This window comes from Ahaetulla prasina, chromosome 8 (genome assembly GCF_028640845.1).
Source record: "Ahaetulla prasina isolate Xishuangbanna chromosome 8, ASM2864084v1, whole genome shotgun sequence".
Lineage (NCBI taxonomy): Eukaryota > Metazoa > Chordata > Lepidosauria > Squamata > Colubridae > Ahaetulla > Ahaetulla prasina.
Window position 1 is genome coordinate 77,454,767 of NC_080546.1, and position 20,817 is coordinate 77,475,583.

The window sequence follows — 20,817 nt, forward strand, 5'->3', positions numbered from 1 at the left end:
TTTGTCCATTTCTGCACAGTTCATGACCTTTTGTATAACAAGCTTCTCTGTAGGTATACATGGCTGTTTCCAACAATGACCGAAGGCCATCCTGGCGGCAGTTAATATGTGTAGTACTAGATATTTTGTGCTCTTCACATTTTTTTATTTTTTTGAAGATCCCGAGTAGAAAGTGTTCCAGTTCTAAGTCTATTTGTTCGTTAGTAATTTCCTGTAGCCAGATTTTAATTTTAAGCCAATATTTACGGGACTCGGGACAGGACTCTTTTCACTAGGAGCTGCAGCAACAGCTGGTGGGGGCGCATTAGGATTTACCCCATCCATGTCGTGGATGCTCTTGCTACTATGATAGTCTCTTTTGGCTCTTCCCCTACATCTTTATTGGTATGTCCCAGCAAGGGAAACTCGCTGCTCCATACCATACCTTCCACATCTTTGAGCTGATCCATATAGGGTTTTGGGCTTTTTTTTGGTGGGGTGGGGGACTAGAATAGATCACCAAGTCTTTCTCCAGGCCAGAACCATGTTGACCATAGGTTTACAATAGGTTTGTACTGTTTACCCACCACTACTACCACGGTTAGGTAGGGTTGAACTTTGGGGTTGGGGGGGAAATCACCATTTGTATACTTCATTTAATCCTGCATAACAGAGCAGACAAATTGCACTTCTCAGCAAAATTATACTGGTTCTGTTTTGTGGTTCCCCTCTGGAAAATGTTGATTCCAGCCTAATTTTGCCATGAATTTTATTTCAGTTGGTTCTTTCGATTCTTCTAGATCAGATTGTTAGACATTTTGTCATCATGAATGCTCCAGGTCAACTGCTGTATGGATTAAAGTATTTTATCTGTCCAAATGCTCTTTGGACAAGCAGACCATGGTGTTGTGGGCCGCCAGCAGCCTGCGGAGCTGGCAACTGAGTTGGACAGCGATGAGGCTGAGGAAGAACATGGGCCAGTCCTGGAGGCTGGGGAAGGCATGGATGAGGACTCTGCGTCGGAGGCAGAAATGGGGACAGAGCCATTTGGGAGTGATGTGTGGACTCTGGAACCTCCAGAGGCTGACAGTAGTGAGGCAGAGGAACAGGAGGAGCCTGTTCCTAATGCACACATGAGAAGAGCTGCCAGAAGGCAAGAGTTGCTAAAGCAAAGAGGATGACTTGGGAGTAGGGCCAAGAGATGATTGGCCCCTCCCATAAGGTTTAAAAGACCAGCAATGGCGTTTGGGCTCTTTGGTGGAAAACAACATTGATAGCCTTGCTCCTTGTCTTGCTGCATTTATTTCTTGTTGACGTCTTCTGCTTTTGAACTTTTGCCAAGAAAAGCCTTTGGCAGTTTGCCTAATTAGACCAAGATTGGTGATAAGACTGAAGAATTGTGTTATTAAGAATTTGCTTTGATTTAGTTTGGACTATGCTGAGAACGAGTTAATTCTAATAAAGTCTGTTTGTTTTTGAACTGATTGCATTTACTACTACCTATTTGGGCCTGGGTCACAACACTTGGGGATAGCTTTTCTGACTCCAGAAAGCATCTTTCTTCAATAATTCTCTGAAATTTCAGAAGTTGGCTGGAACTACTGGCAAATATATAGACAGTTGATCAAGATGATGTGATCAGAGTTCTGTTTGGCTGTTTGGTCTTTAATGCAAGTAATAGTTTCCAGGTGATATTTCCACATGAGCTATGAAACAGGACAGGAATATGCTACTGAAATGCAATGTGACAGTCTCGGAGTTCTAACACTGCTGATAATAATAGAATATGGCGGACATATTTTTGTATATTTGATAATTAAGTAATATTGGGTGCTTGGACTGATATCACATTGTTTGAAGAATGTATGAGACAATGCTCTCTGCATTGTATGTTGGCAACTGAAATATAATTGACTAAAGGCTTGCTTGTATGTCCTATTTCTCCCAACTCAAGGAGTTTTGTAAGAATGTATGTTGTCCTCAAGCCACCCAGGTCTGCTGCAAAGGGAACTTCTCACCATCCTTCTCACTTCATCTTAAGAGCAGTGTTTTCTATTTTCTGCTGCATAGTGATGTTGTGTGGCCCAGCAGCTACACTTCATTTTCTTCTTGGCACTCTATTTTTTAAGCAAGTGAATTCTGAAATTCCTTTTCCACTTCAAGTAATAGGAATATTGCAAAACTATAGTTGTTTTCTTTTCAATCCAGAGAGATGAATAGACAGATGTCAATTATAGTGGGGGCTTGTACAAGAGCTATATTGATGGAAATCACATGGTATTAAAGACCCATGATTGGAAGGAAACTAAGTGGTCCTTGCTTTCCACTGGGGAGAGAGTTAAAGACATGGCAGTTCACCCATGTAATCCTAACTTGCATTAATAGAGGGATACAATCAAGATCAAGTGAGGTACTAATACCATTCTATAAAGCCTTAGTAAGACCACGCCTTGAATATTGCATCCAGTTTTGGTCACCACACTATCAAAAAGATGTTGAGACTCTAGAAAGAATGCAGAGATGAGCAATCAGGATGATTAGGGGACTAGAGACTAAAACATATGATGAACGGTTGCAGGAACTGGGCATGGCTAGTCTAGTGAAGAGAAGGTCCAAGGGAGGCATGATAGCAGTGTTCCAATATTTTTGGGGTTGCTACAGAGAGGAGAGGGTCAATCTATTGTCCAAAGCACCTGAAGGCCAGACAAGGAATAATGGATGGAAACTGAACATGGAAAGATGCAACCTGGAAATAAGGAGAAATTTTCTGACAGTGAGAGCAATCAACTCTTGGAACAGAAGTTGCCTTTAGAAGTTGTGGAAGCTTCATCACTGGAAGCTTTCAAGAAGAGACTAGACTGTCCTCTGTCAGAAATGGTGCAGGGTCTGCTGCTTGGGGGGCGGGATTGGACTCGATGTCTTACAAGGTCTCTTCCAACTCTGTTAATCTGTTAACTGGTCAAGATATATTAACTGATGGTGTGCATTTGCCAAATCTGAAAAACATATTAAAACGCAACACCAGTTTTTTTAAACTGGTTTTATTAGCCCTTTTCAGTATTATTATTATTATTATTATTATTATTATTATTATTATTATTATTATTATTATTATTATTATTATTATTTATTTGATTTTTATACCGCCCTTCTCCCGAAGGACTCAGGGCGGTGTACAGGCAAAGTAAAAACAGGCAATACAATATACAATTTAAAATGCAAATTAAAAAACTTATTTTATAATTGGCCTAAAAATTTAAAATATATAATAGACTAAAACCCCATTTAAAATTATTAATAGAAAATTTAAAATCAATAAAATTTAAGCCAGCCCCGCGCGAATGAAAAGATGTGTCTTCAGTTCGCGACGGAAGGTCCGAAGGTCAGGTATTTGGCGTAAACCCGGGGGAAGCTTGTTCCAGAATGTGGGAGCCCCCACAGAGAAGGACCTTCCCCTGGGGGCCGCCAGCCGACATTGCTTGGCGGACGGCACCCTGAGAAGTCCCTCTCTGTGGGAGCGTACGGGTCGGTGGGAGGCATGCGGTAACAGCAGGCGGTCCCGTAAGTACCCAGGCCCTAAGCCATGGAGCGCTTTAAAGGTCGTAACCAAAACCTTAAAGTGCACTCGAAAGGCCACAGGTAGCCAGTGCAGTCTGCGCAGGAGCGGTGTTACGTGGGAGCTACGTGTAGCTCCCTCTATCACCCGCGCAGCTGCATTCTGGACTAACTGAAGCCTCCGAGTGCACCTCAAGGGGAGCCCCATGTAGAGAGCATTACAATAATCCAAGCGAGACGTAACTAAGTAGAGGAGTAACCAAGTAACTAAGTAGAGGAGTAACCAAGTAGAGGAGACAAGAGCTGAGAGCTGCTATGCAAACAAGCCCTAAGCTTGTTCTTTTGACTTTCCATTATGTTGGCTACAGTTCTCCTAATTCCCTGTAGAATTGAATTATGGGAGATATGTAATATAGCTGGAAGATCCGTAGGATAGGGATACCAGTCAAAGCTATTGAGAGGTAAATAGCAGCAAACATCAAGTAAGTAGAGAACAAATGTCAAATATCAGAAGCTGCAGAGGGAGCAAATTTTCAACTTTAAAAAAAACATGCCAAATAAGCACAATTTAGAATCAGAATCTAAGGACACTTCTAAGGATGTATCTAAGGATAGTTCAAGGGGTGGGCTGCTGGGGGTTAGCAGGGGTTTGGGAAAACCGCTAAGATTCTGTGCAGTTTGGAGAATCCCCAAATCCCATTCCTGGCTGGCCCCGCCCCGCCCCTCCCAGGAGTCCCCACGTGGCCTGTTTTGGATACAGGTAAGTGCAGGCTCAGGGAGGGTGAGAAACGGGCCTACCTGTTGTGTCTCGTCCGATCTCACCACAGCTGGGGCCTTCTAATCTGCTTCCGAACACGGAGGAATGTCCTAGTATGCCTCCCGGCCCCAGCCCTGGCTCCATGCCCAGACAGGCTGAAGAGGAGGAAATACCTCCAGCCCCCAGCTCTGGCTCCATGTCCAGGCAAACGGAGCAACTAGACCCCTCCCCCTCCTCCACAGCATGTGAGCCTGAGGGAGGTCAATTGCCAACAGCTGCCGACTGGAGTGACCCTCGCGTCAGAAGAGTTGATAGGCGGAGGCAACAGAAGGAAGGGAGGGGCAGGCCTGGATAAGTGCTGAGTCATGGAGCCACACCCCATGGCCTATATAAAGGATCTGCTTTCTGGCATTCTCTGAGTCAGGCAAAGTCTAAACATATCTTGCTGAAGTCACTTTCTGGTCTCCTGCCTGCCCTGAGGACTTTGCTAGGACTTTGGCAGAGCTGCAGAGGCACGCCTGATTCGGATTTCCCTGACCCGGCTGTCAGCGGAGGAGTGGGACACGACACTACCAGAAGTTTGTGAAGGCTGGAAAAAAGCCTCTAGAGGGCCTACGGAGCCTGGGGAGGCCGTTTTCGCCCTTCTGGAGGCTTGAGGAAAGCCTCCGGAGCCCAGGAAGGGAAAAAAAACACACACACACACCCGCCGTGGTGCAGGAGGCCGACTAGGCCACGCCCACCATAGCCATGCCCACCCAGCAACCGGGCAGAGAACCGCTTGCTAAAATTTTTGACGCTCACCCCTGGATAGTTCCTAAAATGTGTGCTACCAGTGTCTATGAATGTTTTAACCTTTTCATTCTTAAATTTGTTGTTACGCTCTTACTTCAAGATGGATTACTTGTCTGCTGGGTTCTAGGAAATTATGTGCACTTACTGCAAAGAGATCTCATTGTTATCTCACGGTCATGTAGAATCTTAGAAACAATAGGAAACATTTATTAAAAAGTGTTAAATAAGGAGGTACAAAATTTAACAATGTTATTTTTTTTTCCAGGCTGTTCCAATTATTACAGAAAAGGTGAAGGCTGGTGAGTGAATAAAGGCATATTTCTTTTGCTCTTCTTCAACTGATTTTGTGCAATATTACTTTACATATCCCTAAAGAAACAAGTAGGCTTGAACTACAGTTTCAGCAGAAGGTGCAAATTTCGAACTTAACAAATATTAAGTGTTTGCTGTTAATAATCTGTGTTTTCACTCCACTGTGGAAAACAGTGGTATACATTGGTGGTAAAGCTTTTCACAAAGTTGAAAGATCAGTCCTGGTAAAAGCTAAATTTGGCCTGAAGCAATATGGCCAATGATCAGTCAGAAAGACAAAATCTGATATAATAGGCTGGGATCTTGCTTTCTTAATGTTCAGTAACAAAGAAATAATTGTCTTCTGGATCATTTTATTGTTGGTACTTTTGTCTAGAAAGCATGTAATAGCAATTTGGAACCCATATGCAGATAGCTAAATGGCTTTTGATGGATCATCAGGCATTCTGCACATAGTTGGAAATTACACTTTAAAGCCTCTTCATTATTGAAAAAAATTCTCTTTCACTAAGAACTTAGTGTAACTTTATTATGATGGATGACTTTTGAAAAGAAAATATTATCCAGTTTGGTAGTGTTTTAGATTGCTACTTTATAACATTTTTCCAAGTTCAAATCGATTATGATTTGGCTACTTCAATAAAGGGTTGATTGTGCTCAATAAACGGTTGAAGAAGGAGTAGAACTACATTTTGTGCGGTAGACCCTTAAATGCAGAGATGGTATTCAGCTGGTTCAGACGGGTTTGGAAGAACCGGTAGCTCCAACAATCAGTTGGCCCTGCTCACCTGCCCCTGCTCTATCCTGTCCTTTATTTCCTGCTTTGTGGCTCATCTCATGGGTTATTGGGTTATTCTACATACTCTTTTTTAAATCGCTTTAATATACAGAGCTGAAAAGGAGAGAATTCATTTCCAAGGAAATCAATGTTAAATTTCATAAATCATGGAGCCTTGTTTTCAAACATATTGCCAAATTTTGAGTACGCGCAGAATTTTATTGATTTCTTTTTTTATTTAAATTTATTTAATTTCATTCAAATAAAATGATTCCATTTATCCAATTGATAAATGGAAAACAAACATGTTAGTGATCTAAGATTATAAATTTGAAGTGCATGATGTTTTCAAAAACTAACCTTTCTTGTTCTTACTCCCATTCCAGATGAATCTATGATTCTTCATTTTGGGAGTTTCTAATTAATATTTTTAAATATATAATTAAAAATGGCTACCTGAGTCCCAAGCCCAGTGAATAAATTAACTCCTATTGTGTTGCTACTATTATGACAACTATCTGCAAGCTGGAAAAAAAACTTCTTCCATTCACTTCTCATTCTTTCATCTCTTATCTCTCCGTGGAGGAAAAAAATACTTAGATTTACCAATCAGTCTGACAGGCTTAACATGTGATAATCCTCATTTATTTATTTATTTATTTATTTATTTTATTTGATTTTTATACCGCCCTTCTCCCGAAGGACTACTTCATTTATCTAATGAAGTAGATGGGAAGTCACAGAAGTTTATCACAGAATCAATTTCTTAGGTTTTAAGACACAATGACATCATTTGGATGTCGGGATTCCATTGATTTCAGGTCATTTATCTTCAGTGAACTCTACACATAATACTTTAGCTCTTCAATCCATCAATAAAATTTAATTTCTTCATAAAATGGAATTCTATCTCCACTAGAATCTGCCTTTGAAAGTGATTTTTCCCCCCAACAGCCACTCAATATTTCATATTAGTCTTTAGTCAGCACTGAAATCTTAAGCCAGTCATTTTCTGTGGCACCTTCGATTGGCAAGAATTAAAATAAAGAGATAATTAAATGTGATTTAAACTCTGTCGAGCTTTTTTTCAGTCACACAATCCCAATGACCTATGAACCAACTGTGCCCTCACATGGTGAGAGGAACTAAGTCTACGAAGTGACTGAGTGATAACAAGAGTGGTTGTGTTCAGTGTGTGAGCTCTCAAATGGAACACTTTTAAAAAATTCCTACTAACCTGCTCATCTATTGATAAATTAGATTCCTGAAGGGGAATAAAAAACTGCCAATCACCTGGAAATAATTTCAAACTCTGTTGGAAGTGGAATTTTATTTGCAAAGCACTTTCTGTGTTAGTTTCATTTTGTATACACTTTTATTCTTCAAGTCAGCTTGAAACTTGATAATATCAAATGTGTTGTGTGACAGTAACATTATTAGATAATTTCTGCAAAGCTTCAAAGGAAGACTTGGCTTCAATGAAGATTTTTGTGAAGAATCCCTTTGGATTTCTTCCATAAACATTGTCCTAGTGAAAGCAAAGTCCCTTCATTTCAGATTTGCCTGGAGTGCCAAAATTTTATCTGGCGTTCCAGAGCTGAGGAGACGATGTGGAGAACCTCAATAAGAAGAATCACATTGCCTCCTCCCTTGATGAGGCAAATCATGGCACCTCAACAAGACAAAGCCAATCTTTTTTTGCAATCAGTAAGACAGTACGAATTGATCTTCTTGTTGTGACCCAGGCCCAAGTAGGTAGTAGGAAACTTAGTCAGTGTAAAAACAAACAAACAAACTTTATTAGAACAGCTGAGAATTACTTCGTTCTCACTGTAGTCCAACTAAATTAAAGCAAATTCCTCCCAACACAACTCCTCAGTCCTATCACCAACCTTGGTCCAATTAGGCAAACTGCCAAAGGCCTTCCTTGGCAAAAGTTCAGAAGACACCAATACGAAACAAATGCAACAAGACAAAACTATCAACGTTGTTTTTCGGCAGAGTCCAAATGCCGTTGCTGGTCTTTTAATCCTTATGGGAGGGGCCAATCATCTCTTGGCCCTATTCCCGAGTCGTCCTCTTTGCTTTAGCTGCTCTTGCCTTCTAGTAGCTCTTCTCATGCGTGAATTAGGAACAGGCTCCTCCTGTTCCTCTGCCTCACTACTATCAGCCTCTGGAGGCTCTGGAGTCTGCACATCACTCCCCGATGGCTCTGGCCCCACCTCTGCCTCCGATGCAGAGCCCTCATCCAGGCCTTCCCCTGACTCCAGGACTGGCCCATGCTCTTCTTCAGCCTCATTGCTGTCTGACTCCATTACCAGTTCCGCAGGCTGCTGGCAGACCATAACACGTCTCTCTAAAAAACCTTTTTAAAAAATACTAGTAAGCTAGAGAGTAGGACATGCTAGGGGCAAAGAGTTATGCAAACCATAAGGCTAAAAATTGCAAAAGGTTCACATCATTCACAGAGCAGTAGGCAATGATCTTACTACTGTATAATATTGTGAAGTATCTCATCGAATATGACTTCCACAACAGGAGTGACAATTGCAACACAGCCATTTTATCATTTAAAGACAACCTCCTCATTACATTCATTTTTTTTTTTTGATAGACAGGAAGTCTTATTTTCAAATAAAGTACTGCAATGTTCCCCTTATTTACTCTCCTCACTCTGCCCATTCAAACTGTTTTCTATGAATACCTGCAGGGCTTTTGTGATGACGTTCTCAGAAATAAAAATCATGCTTTCTGATTTCCCAAGCTTCCATTTAATGAAACAAAAGGTTTTTTTTTTATAAAGTTATATGGAGTGGAATCCTTGCTGATATCAAGGAAAATGTCTGTTAGCAAATTGATACCTGTTATGTACCTGACATAAATGAAACTTTCTCAGAATAGAATAGAATAGAATAGAATAGAATAGAATAGAATAGAATAGAATAGAATAGAATAGAATAGAATTCTTTATTGGCCAAGTGTGATTGGACCCACAAGGTGCATATTATTTCAGATAATATAGATCCTTTGCAGAATCAACAGCTAACGTACAGACATCATGACTGTCTTTATATAACATCAGGGCCTGGATTAGGAGGTCTTGTCCAGCGGTCTCCAACCTTGGTCCCTTTAAGACTTGTGGACTTTAACTCCCAGAGTCCCTCAGCCAGCAAAGCTGGCTGAGGAACTCTGGGAGTTGAAGTCCACAAGTCTTAAAGGGACCAAGGTTGGAGACCCCTGGTCTAGTCATTAAGGCTAAAAACCAGGAGTTTGGGAGTTCTAGTCCAGCCTTACTCACGAAAGCTGGCTGGGTAACTTTGGGACAGTAATTCTCTCTCAGCCCGACTCATTTTGCAGAGTTGTTGTTGTGGGGGAAATAAGAGGAGAAAGGAATATTAGATATGTTTTCCCCCTTGAGTTGTTCTATAAAAATAATAAAGGCAGGATTTAAAAACAAAATGTAAGAAAAAGTATTTAATACTTTGACTTAGCGAAGCATAATTCTGCTTTTCTTTGGTATGTTAATTCTTGTAGATGGCTGGTGTCTAGAAATATCTTAGATGGAATGCAACTTTAAGTAATGCAACACTTAGAAGGATTTTCTGTTCCTTGGTATACGCATGAGATTCAAAGCATACATACCTTTTCTTTTTTTAAAATTGATTCTACCCTCCTCAGTTTGCTAAAGTCAAGATGAATACAGCTCATCTGTCTGGAACCCGCACTGCATATTGGACATTAATACAATTGAGAGAGTCCAGAGATATTTCACAAGAAGAGTCCTCTACTCCTCTGCTCACAATAGAATACCTTATGCCACCAGACTTGAAATTTTAGGCTTAGATAACTTAGAATTACGCCGACTTTGATCTGACCTAAGTGTAGTACATAAAATTATCTGCTACAATGTCCTACCTGTCAATGACTACTTCAGCTTCAACCACATCAATACACGAGCAAATAATAGATACAAACTCAAGGTAAACCGCTCCAAACTTGATTGCAGAAAATGTGACTTCAGTAACAGAGTGGTCAATGCCTGGAATGCACTACTTGACTCTGTAGTTTCTTCCCCAAACCCCCAAAACTTTAAGCTTAAACTGTCTACTGTTGACCTCACCCCATTCCTAAGAGGTCTGTAAGGGGCGTGCATAAGTGGACCTGCATGCCTACCGTCCCTGTTTTAATATTCTTTTTTAGAATAGAATAGAATAGAATAGAATAGAATTTTATTGGCCAAGTGTGATTGGACACACAAGGAATTTGTCTTGGTGCATATACTCTCAGTGTACATAAAAGAAAAGATACGTTCATCAAGGTACAACATTTACAACACAATTGATGATCAATATATCAATATAAATCATAAGGATTGCCAGCAACAAGTTATAGTCATACAGTCCTAAGTGGAAAGAGATTGGTGATGGGAACTACGAAACGATTAATAGTAGTGGAGATTCAGTAAATAGTCTGACAGTGTTGAGGGAATTATTTGTTTAGCAGAGTGATGGCCTTCGGGAAAAAACTGTTCTTGTGTCTAGTTGTTCTGGTGTGCAGTGCTCTATAGCGTCGTTTTGAGGGTAGGAGTTGAAACAGTTTATGTCCAGGATGCGAGGGATCTGCAAATATTTTCACGGCCCTCTTCTTGATTCGTGCAGTATACAGGTCCTCAATGGAAGGCAAGTTGGTAGCAATTATTTTTTCTGCAGTTCTAATTATCCTCTGAAGTCTGTGTTTCTCTTGTTGGGTTGCAGAACCGAACCAGATAGTTATAGAGGTGCAAATGACAGACTCAATAATTCCTCTGTAGAATTGGATCAGCAGCTCCTTGGGCAGTTTGAGCTTACTGAGTTGGCGCAGAAAGAACATTCTTTGTTGTCCTTTTTACTTACTCTTTTCATGTATCTAAATTATGTTTATACTTTTACCTGTTATCTTATATATGATTGACAAATAAATAAAACGATCAGGGAATACATGAAGGGGGAATTAATTACTTGTCTTTCAATCACACAATAGTTTCTTCACAGAAGCTTTTAAATATGGTGACAAATATATTTATTTAAGGATTTGTATAGTCAGAGGCCTTCCAATTTCTGATGACTCTGGACATCTTACAATTTAAAAAGTAAAAACAATTAGGTTAGATGGGGTAGATTAAGGTAGAGTAGGGTATGGTATGGTATGGTAGAAGGGAGGGGAGAAGAGAGGAGTCTGTAATGCTAAGAAAGGTGGAAGGAAAGAAAAGAAGAAGACAATTTGTAGCAAGGTGGATGGATTCAGTGGCATTCAGTGGCAATTGGTACATCAGTGAAAAACTTGAAGGACAAAGTTAGGGACAAATCACCCTGTATAAAATCCATCTATGCAGTTGCTAAGAGTCAATACTGAACTGATGATGCACAATCAAGAAAGGGACTTCTTTGTTTATGAGATTTAAAATAATAGGAACTAAATAAAATAGCCAAGTCTAGTTATTATTTTATGAATACTCAAAGCAAGTTATTAAAAGCTCCAAAAAATAGCTATATCTAGAACTTGGAGTAATCCAAGATTACTGTATATTCATCTGAGAGTGTTCTTTAATGAAGTGCTTCGTAGTGCATTTCATCCAGTGGTGGAATTCAAAAATTTTTACTACTGGTTCTGTGGGCATGGCTTGGTGGGTGTGGCAAGGGAAGGATACTGCAAAATCCCCATTCCCTCCCCACTCTAAGGCCAGCCAGAAGTGGTATTTGCTGGTTCTCCGAACTACTCAAAATTTCCGCTACCAGTTCTCCAGAACCTGTCAGAACCTACTGGATTTCAACCCTTAAAGGTGATAACAGTAGCAGGGACAGAGAATGGAATCTCCTGGAGTCATCATTCCAATTTATTTAGAGTCAAAAGAAATACATTTTGCCAGATGCATTGTGGGAAATTTAGCTGGTGGTGCTAATTAGCACATTGAAAATCTATGAAAGGGAAAGAAATTACTGGAATGAGGGACATGCTTATTTTTATAAATGTTGTTATGCTATAAAAAAAAAGTTAAGAAAGTCAATTACTATTAGATTTAAAAATCTGTGCGAATTAGTTTCTCCGCTAAATTAAAAATTACAGTTTATGCAAGCCAAGTTGGATGACTTGATTCTAAGAAATTGAATTCAACATCTGGAAAATCTCATATTACATCTATGTTTGAATATTTGTTTTGGTGGTTGTTGTTGCTTTCTTCACCAGTTCCAATCATTCTTTTACCTTTATCCTGTTTTCTTAACAGGAAAAAAAAAACATTTGGTTTCTGAGATACACTCATCTAATGCAACTAAATATAGCAGAATCATTTCATTTCCTGGGATTCTGTTACTTACTCTCCTTGCTGATATTTAAATCCATTTAGGGAGAGATGCCGCTTCCTTCCTTCCCTTTCCAGAAATAGAAGAGCATATTTCAAGATCTCACAATGCAAAATGAAATAAATTAAACTAATGTATACTGATTGACCCTTAGATAATAAGAGCAAATATTCTTACACCTTGATAAATAACAGTCATTTGGCCATGAAGTTTTCAGATTGCCAAATAACTTGAGGGACTGAGATGGGGTGGGGTTCAAAAATTTTAGCAAGGGGTTCTCTGCCCGGTTGCTGGGTGGGGTGTGGCCATGGTGGGTGTGGCCTAAATGGCCTCCTGCACCACAGCAGGTGAGGCGTTTTTACCCTCCCTGGGCTCCGGAGATTTTCCTCGAGCCTCTGGGAGGGCAAAAATGGCCTCCCCAAACTCCCGAGGCCCTCTGGAGGCCGGAAACAGGCATGTTTCTAGCCTTCCCGAACTTCCGATAGGTCTGTTTTTCGCCATCCCTGAGCCTCTGTGCCCACCCTGCACTTACCTGCATCCAAAATGGGATTTTTGAGGACTCCTGGGAGGGGAGGGGTGGGCGGGGCCAGCCAGGAGTGGGATTTGGGAGTTCTCCGAACTGCACAGAATCTTAGTTAGAGGTTCTCCCGAACCCCTGAGAACCCCCAGCAGCTCACCCCTGGGTTGAGAGAGTTAAAGCTCAGAGATTATGGAATTGTTCTCTTTATGAATGGTCTTAACACTTGAAATGACTACTTGATAAAATTATTTTTACAAGAATATACAATGTAGTTGTCTCAAACTACAAAATCATGTATCTCATACATGATTTTAGGGGACTGGATTAGGTGACTGAAACATATAAAGAATGGTTGCTGGAATTGGGTGTGTCTAGTTTGATGAAAAGAAGGGCTAGGGGTGACATGATAGCAGTGTTCCAATATCTCAGGGGCTGCCACAAAGAAGAGAGAGTCAAGCTATTCTCCAGAGCACCTGAAAGCAGGACAAGAAGCAATGGGTGGAAACTAATCTATCAGAGAAGCAGTCTAGAACTAAGGAGAAATTTCCTGACAGTTAGAACAATTAATCAGTGGAATAACTTGCCTCCAGAAATTGTGAATTCTCCAACACTGGAAATTTTTAAGAAGAGTTTGGACAACCATTTGTCTGAAATGTTATAAGGTCTCCTGCCTGAGCAATGGGTTGGACTAGAAGACCTCCAAAGTCCCTTCCAACTCTTTTATTCTATTCTATACTCGGCAATACTTAAAGCAATACCAAGCCAGAATTTTGTAACTTCTAATTCTCTAAACAAGAAATCCCTTCTGCTTGTCTAGTTTATTTTGCTTTGTTTTGTTTTATCAGAACTAAATGGTGGTTTTGTTTTGACTTGAGAGAGAGACCCAGGTGGTCAACTCACCTGGATTGTATTATACAGCTTCTATTTTTCCTTCTATTGTGCATTTAATAAAGGAAAAGGAAACACAGCCCTCGTCCAAAACACCAGCTGAGCAATCCATTGCTCAGCAGTTGTAGGAAAATGCATAGAGCATGGCTGCGCTCAATGGTTGGAGACGTCTTAATGTAATCTCCAGAAGTGTTTCAGTTTCTGGATGAATTTCAAAGACTTAAAATAGTTGTATGAAGCACGCTGACTAGATGACATTCATAAACCACCAATCTCATCTAAGTTGTGTTGGTCTTTCAGAAACTGTCCCGATCAGCACTAGATATTTCAGATGATTTATTCAATTTTTAGCACAATTCATTATTTGAATTAATGATCCAAACGAGCTTAGATGAATCTTGGCTGATTATGGCTTCTAAAGTTAGAGCAATGTAGCTGTATATCACAAATACCATCACATACATAAATGAAATATTTAACATAGCTGGTATTGTTCATTGTTATGCATGGTTGTGTGAATGAAGTACCGTATTTTTCTGGGCACAGATTCCAGCTTCTTTACATTGTTAACCTTTTCTAGTCTTTTAAAAGATGTTATTATACAGATAGTCCTTGACTTATGACCACAATTGAGATCAAAATTTCTCTTGCTAAATGAAACATTTGTTAAGTGAGATTTGTCCCATTTCATGACCTTTCTTGCTACATTTGTTAAGTGAATCCCTGCAGTTATTAAATTAGTAACACAGCTGCTAAGTGAATCTGGTTTCCCCATAGATTTTGCTTGTCAGAAGTTTTGCAAAAAAGGATCACATGACACTGAGACACTGTAACTGTCCTAAATATGAACCAGCTGTCAAGTATCTGAATTTTGATCACATGGCCATGGGGATGCTGCAATTGTCATAAGTATGAAACATGGCCATAATTCCTTTTTGCAGTGCTGTAGTAACTTCAAACGGTCACTAAATGAATTGTTGTAAGTCTAGGATTAGGAAACAGGTCCCTCAAAGTAAGACACTTCTTAGAGATGGACGTTACCAAAATATCTGGGGACACTTATCATTTATCCTTTCCTTGCAACTTCATCAGCTGTCATGTGGTTAAGCTGGATGTATATTTACCCAGTGTTTCTGGGTAAAGGTAAAGATAAAAGTTCCCCTCGCACATATGTGCTAGTCATTCCCGACTCAAGGGGGCGGTGCTCATCTCCGTTTCAAAGCCGAAGAGCCAGCACTGTCCGAAGACGTCTCCATGGTCATGTGGCTGGCTTGACTAAATGCCAAAGGCTCAGAGAACGCTGTTACCTTCCCACCAAAGGTGGCCCCTATTTTCCTACTTGCATTTTTTACGTGCTTTCGAACTGCTCGGTTGGCAGAAGCTGGGACAAGTAATGGGAGCTCACTCCGTTACGCGGCACTAGGGATTCAAACCGCTTAACTGCCAACCTTTCGATTGATAAGCTCAGTGTCTTACCCACTAAGCCACCGTGTTTCTGGGTACCTGTACACAATTAATTCTGACCTCATTTTTCAGACATCTAGAGGTAAGCATTCTGTCATCTTTCATATATTCATTTTGCACATGGTAAGATACACAACATATTAGCAGAAATTTATCTTCCTGCTCGATAAACAGCTGAATGCTATCTTGGATTTGATTGCAAAGTCTGTACATGGTGATGTACTCATGGTTTTTCAAGCTGCTGCAAATTTCTAAATAGACTGAGGCAAGCAGCCTTAGCTATACCCTTTCTCTATGATTGCCAGCAGTTAGCAGTCACAGAGGGTGGAGTGATGAAGTCAATTCACATTAAATAAGTGGGATCATTTTTCATTTATTTCATTACCAGGGAAGGGTTTCATTGCAGCTTTGTACATTATAAAATGAGAAATACTGCTGTTAATATTCAGTTGTAAAAAAAAAAATTGGCCCAGCCACTGAAAAACCTTTTTTAAAAAATACTATAAAAAAGGTTCATGTGGCCATGCTGCACTGAATTAGTTGACTTCAATCCACTATGCATATAGTAATAAAGAATTCTACAATGTTATATTTATTTTCATACGGTAAAATAAATATAATTTGTGCAACAGGACAGCCAGTTGTTCTTCTTTATAGACTATGGCCTACTGATCTGCATCTGGCCATTCTCCAATGGCCTAGAACAAATTTAGGATATGGGGCAGAAAAAATTATGGGGAGAATATCAAAATAAATTTTGTAGAAAATGACATTAGGTAACTGCAGAACTCATTGAATTCAACCCAGCGTTCTAAAGTTAGAAGGCATATTCCTTTTCATTGACATCATGATGGGTCTAATTTTTGGTCATTGGGCCCATCTAGAACAAGTTTTTTCATGGGACTTAATAAGTTCCCAGGACAGATTAAATGGGAAGGAAAAAATACACACCAACAGCCAGTTTTCTATCACTAGGACTTTTGGTCAAATTTCTGGGGGAAATTAAGTAATATTTTTGGTGGCCTGGAAAAATTTGAAAACTTTGCCTATGCCACAAATTTGTCTTTTTATGCCTTAGGCCAGGAATTTGTAAAGCCATTTTTAAAAGCTGCCTATCACTTTGTAATTCCATTTACATTTATGATACCATGTGAGATTCTGCTTCTATTTTCCTAAAAATTCTATCTATCCAGGATAATAGATACAAAGCTTTGTTCAAGCTCTTTTATGGCTGAACAAGAGTATAAACTTGAAAAATCTTCCCACCTATAAAGGTGCAACATCGCAATGATTCCCAGAGTGAAAAGGTGAGAAAAATGATATTCAGAATTAGATCAAGGGTAGCAAAAGGTAATATACAGTAGTATTCATTCATGGAAAAGGGAAGTTGTATAAAGGCCAATGGGTCAAATAGTAAGGTGCATCATATGCTATTTTTTATCACTTTTCCATTTTTTGATATGCCAAAAATTATATATTTGGTGAATATACTACATATCCATGATGACGTACCTATGACACGTGTGCCCGAGATGGCATGCAGTTCCCCCTCTGTGGGCACGTTAGCTGACACTCCAGTTCAGCTCTGCTGCGCATGCTTGCACAGCTCCTGCTGGCCACCTGGTCTTCAGGTCTCTGCCGCACATGCGCGTGGGGTGGGGCGCGTGCGGGGGCACACGTGCATGTGGGGGGGGTGGGGTGTGTGGGGGGATGCATGCACATGTATGGGGGTGGGGCACATCCACTGAGCCACATGCGCATGCATGGGGGCAGGGCGCATGCGCTGGGGCCACACACTTGTTGCATTTTGGGGGTTCAGGCGCGTGCATGCTTTGGGCACTTGGTCCGGAAAAGGTTAGCCATCATTGCTATATATGAATTATTAGGGTTAATGGACTTCCTTTTCTATTCTGGTTTTTCTATTCCATTATTTTATTCAATTGTTTTCCTGCTCCGTTCACAGGTATTCACTACAAAAAAAAAAAAAAAAATCCCTCCAGAACGTGAATTTACCTCTTGGGTGTTTTTTTTTCCTCCCTCCTTATTCCTATTCTTGCTCTCTTGTTAAATAATTTAAATAATTTATTTATTTATTTATTTGTATTCTGTATTTCTTGACCACCCATCTCCCTTCCCTCAAAGTTAGACACTTCTTCTCCTTAGAGATGGATATCCCAAAATATCTGGAAAAACTTATCATGTATCCTCACCTTGTAACTCCATTAGCCGTCATGTGGTTAAGCTGGATTTATATTTAGCTGCTTCAGTATTTCTGGGTAAACCAATCTCATCTACTTTTCAATAATTTATGTTGCTGTTATCCAAATCCTTTCTATCCTCCGGACTTCTTTGTAGCACTGAAGAGCCTAAAACTGTATGATGAGGTAGGAATCCATCTATGTTCAGTGGCTAAGACGCTGAGCTTGTCGATCGAAAGGTTGGCAGTTCAGCGGTTCGAATCCCTAGTGCCACATAATGAGGTGAAGCTCCCGTTACTTGTCCCAGCTTCTGCCAACCTAGCAGTTCAAAAGCACATAAAAAATGCAAGTAGAAAAATAGGAACCACCTTTGGTGGGAAGGTAACAGCGTTCCGTGCACCTTTGCCGTTTAGTCATGCCGGCCACATGACCACGGAGACGTCTTTGGATAGCTCTGGCTCTTTGGCTTTGAAACAGAGATGAGCACCTCCCCCTTGAGTCAGGAATGACTAGCACATTTATGCAAGGAGAACCTTTACCTTTACCTTTTTAATCCTCTGGCTGTTGGGCTTAAGGTTAGGGTTATCTCTTTTAAATATCCTTGAATAAACTTTGGAATGTCTGTAAAGTAAAAACATGATGATGCAAAGGGATGTTTATGGTCAAGAAGGAATCATACTGGCTGGGAAATTCTGGGAGTTGCAATCCACACATCTCAAAGTTGCAAAATACTAAAATATACAATTACTAGTATGAAATAATATGCTTATCAATAATCTTTACTTGATTACCTCTGAATTTATTTATAATATCCTGTCATAAACAGAAGTACAACGTGAAAACTACTGTAACTTAGTACTATACCTGACAGAATAAGATTGAGAACTTTGCTTCTCTGGGCTAAACTTTTATTACTGAGAAGAATGCAAACAATGGTAAAGATATGGAACTTGGTCAAATTACAAGAGGTGGGATGTGGATTGTAAGGAATGGGGAGAATCCAGGGCAGAGTTTGCTTATATCATGATGTATTCTACAACTCCTCTATCAGTGAAATGCAGTTTGTTGTGAAGCTTTCATCTTTCAGGTTTAAATAATTGAATTTAATCTTTCATCTATGTGTAAATAACATTTACTGTATATTGACATACCTGAATACTGACAATTTCAATAAGTGACAATACTGAATATTGACAGACTTAAAACACTGGGCCCTATCTAAGAAAATGACATTCAACATAGATAAAAGTAAGGTTTTCCACATAGGCAAGAAAAACCAATGTAGATGTACAGATTAGGTGGAAAGTTTATTTATTTATTATTATTTATTTATTTTTCAAATTTATATACCGCCCTATCTCCCTAAGGACTCAGGGCGGTTCACAGGCAGTTAAAATACATATAAATACAGATTAAAAACGACAATTAAAAAACTTATTCTATTGCCAAATTTAAAAATAGTATAAATAATAAAAACCCCTTAAAACCCATAACTTTAAAATCTAATCCAGTCCCGCGCAGATGTTGGGTCAATAGCAGTAATTGTGAGAGGGATCTTGGAGTCCTAGTGGACAATCACTTAAATATGAGCCAGTGGTGTGCAGCGGCAGCCAAAAAAAGCCAATGCAATCCTAGACTGCATTAATGGAGGAATAGAATCAATTCCAGATAGAAGTTCTAATATCTCTTTTCAAAGCCGGATAGCTTTTCTAATATCTCTTTTCAGGGCCGGATAGCTCAGGCTGGTAAGGCCTGTTATTAAGACCTGTTATTAAGAACACAAAACCTGCAATTACTGCAGGTTCAAGCCCGGCCCAAGGTTGACTCAGCCTTCCATCCTTTATAAGGTAGGTAAAATGAGGACCCAGATTGTTGGGGGGTTGACTTTGTAAAAATATATACAAATAGAATGAGACTATTGCCCTATACACTGTAAGCCGCCCTGAGTCTTCGGAGAAGGGCGGGGTATAAATGTAAACAAACAAAAAAAAAAAGCCTTAGTAAGCCCACACTTAGAATATTGCATCAAGTTCTGGTTGCCACAATATAAAAAAAAGATTTGAGATTCTGAAGAACAACAAGAATGATTAATGGGCTGAAAGCTAAAACATATGAAAAATGGATACAGGAATTGGGTATCTCTAGTCTAATGAAAAGAAGGACTAGGGGAGACATGATAGCAGTATTCTAATATTTGAGGGGATCCTACAAAGATGAGGGGATCAAACTATTTCCACAAATACTAGAAGGCAAGACAAGAAACAATGGATAGAAATAATCCAAGGAGAAAAGCAAATTAGAATTAAGGAGAAATTTCCTAATGATGAGAGCAATTAACCAATGGAACAGAAGTTGCCTTCAGAAGTTGTGGGTGCTCCATCACCGGAGGCTTTCTAAAAGAGACTAGACAACCATTTATCCGAAATGGTATAGAGCAGGGATCTGCAAACTTGGCTCTTTTAAGACTTGTGGACTTCAACTCCCAGAGTTCCTCAGCCAGCAAAGCTGGCTGAGGAACTCTGGGAGTTGAAGTCCACAAGTCTTAAAAGAGCCAAGTTTACAGACCCCTGGTATAGGGTCTCCTGTTCAAGCAGGGGGTTCGACTTGAAGACCTCCCTGGTCTCTTCCAACTCTATTATTCTATGTCCTATGTTCTATAATTGAATATAGATCATTATTCATAGACTATATTAGAAAAGATTAATTGTTTGCTCTTGTAAGGGCTGAATTTTAGGATAACTTGAAAAATTCTCTAATATGCTTTCATGTGGGGAAAAACATGAGATTTTGTGCCTAGATTTTTTATGACAATTGTACATGCAATTTCTACCTTTTTTTTTTCCTGTATGGAAGCACTGTCAGTGTTTTAAAGTCATAATATCTGAATCATCTTGAATTTATCTTCATAGAAACAATGGTTGGATGTATTCCATGAATGTTTGATACATCATTGTTCACAGGGTCTTTATTGTGGGTTGCATAAGTATGTTTTTAGCTAATGCAATAATTGCTTTAGTCATTTTGGGATAATTGTGTCTGACTTTTAATGATTCAGCTTCTACCCTTGCTGGAATAAACTGACATGAAAATGGGGGGGGGCAGATATTGTTTATCTTTAAAACAAGTTTCTGGAACTTGTAATTTTTAAGCAGTTAGTACAAATTTTTGTTGGAAAAACTGGAAGAGTAAAAGACTAATAACAAAGATGAACATTTAGTGTTCATCTAATATATCTT

The 20,817-nt window shown here is 39.6% G+C and overlaps 1 protein-coding gene across 3 annotated transcripts in view; it reads left to right on the forward strand.

Moving 5' to 3' along the window:
- Nucleotides 1-20,817, forward strand: part of DLC1 (DLC1 Rho GTPase activating protein) — a 390,319-nt gene that overhangs the window by 157,834 nt on the left and 211,668 nt on the right. For all 3 annotated transcript variants that reach the window (XM_058193746.1, XM_058193744.1, XM_058193745.1), the window contains one exon: nucleotides 5,349-5,382. In XM_058193746.1, coding sequence (XP_058049729.1) covers nucleotides 5,349-5,382 — 34 coding nt within the window. The remainder of the gene's footprint in view (nucleotides 1-5,348; nucleotides 5,383-20,817) is intronic.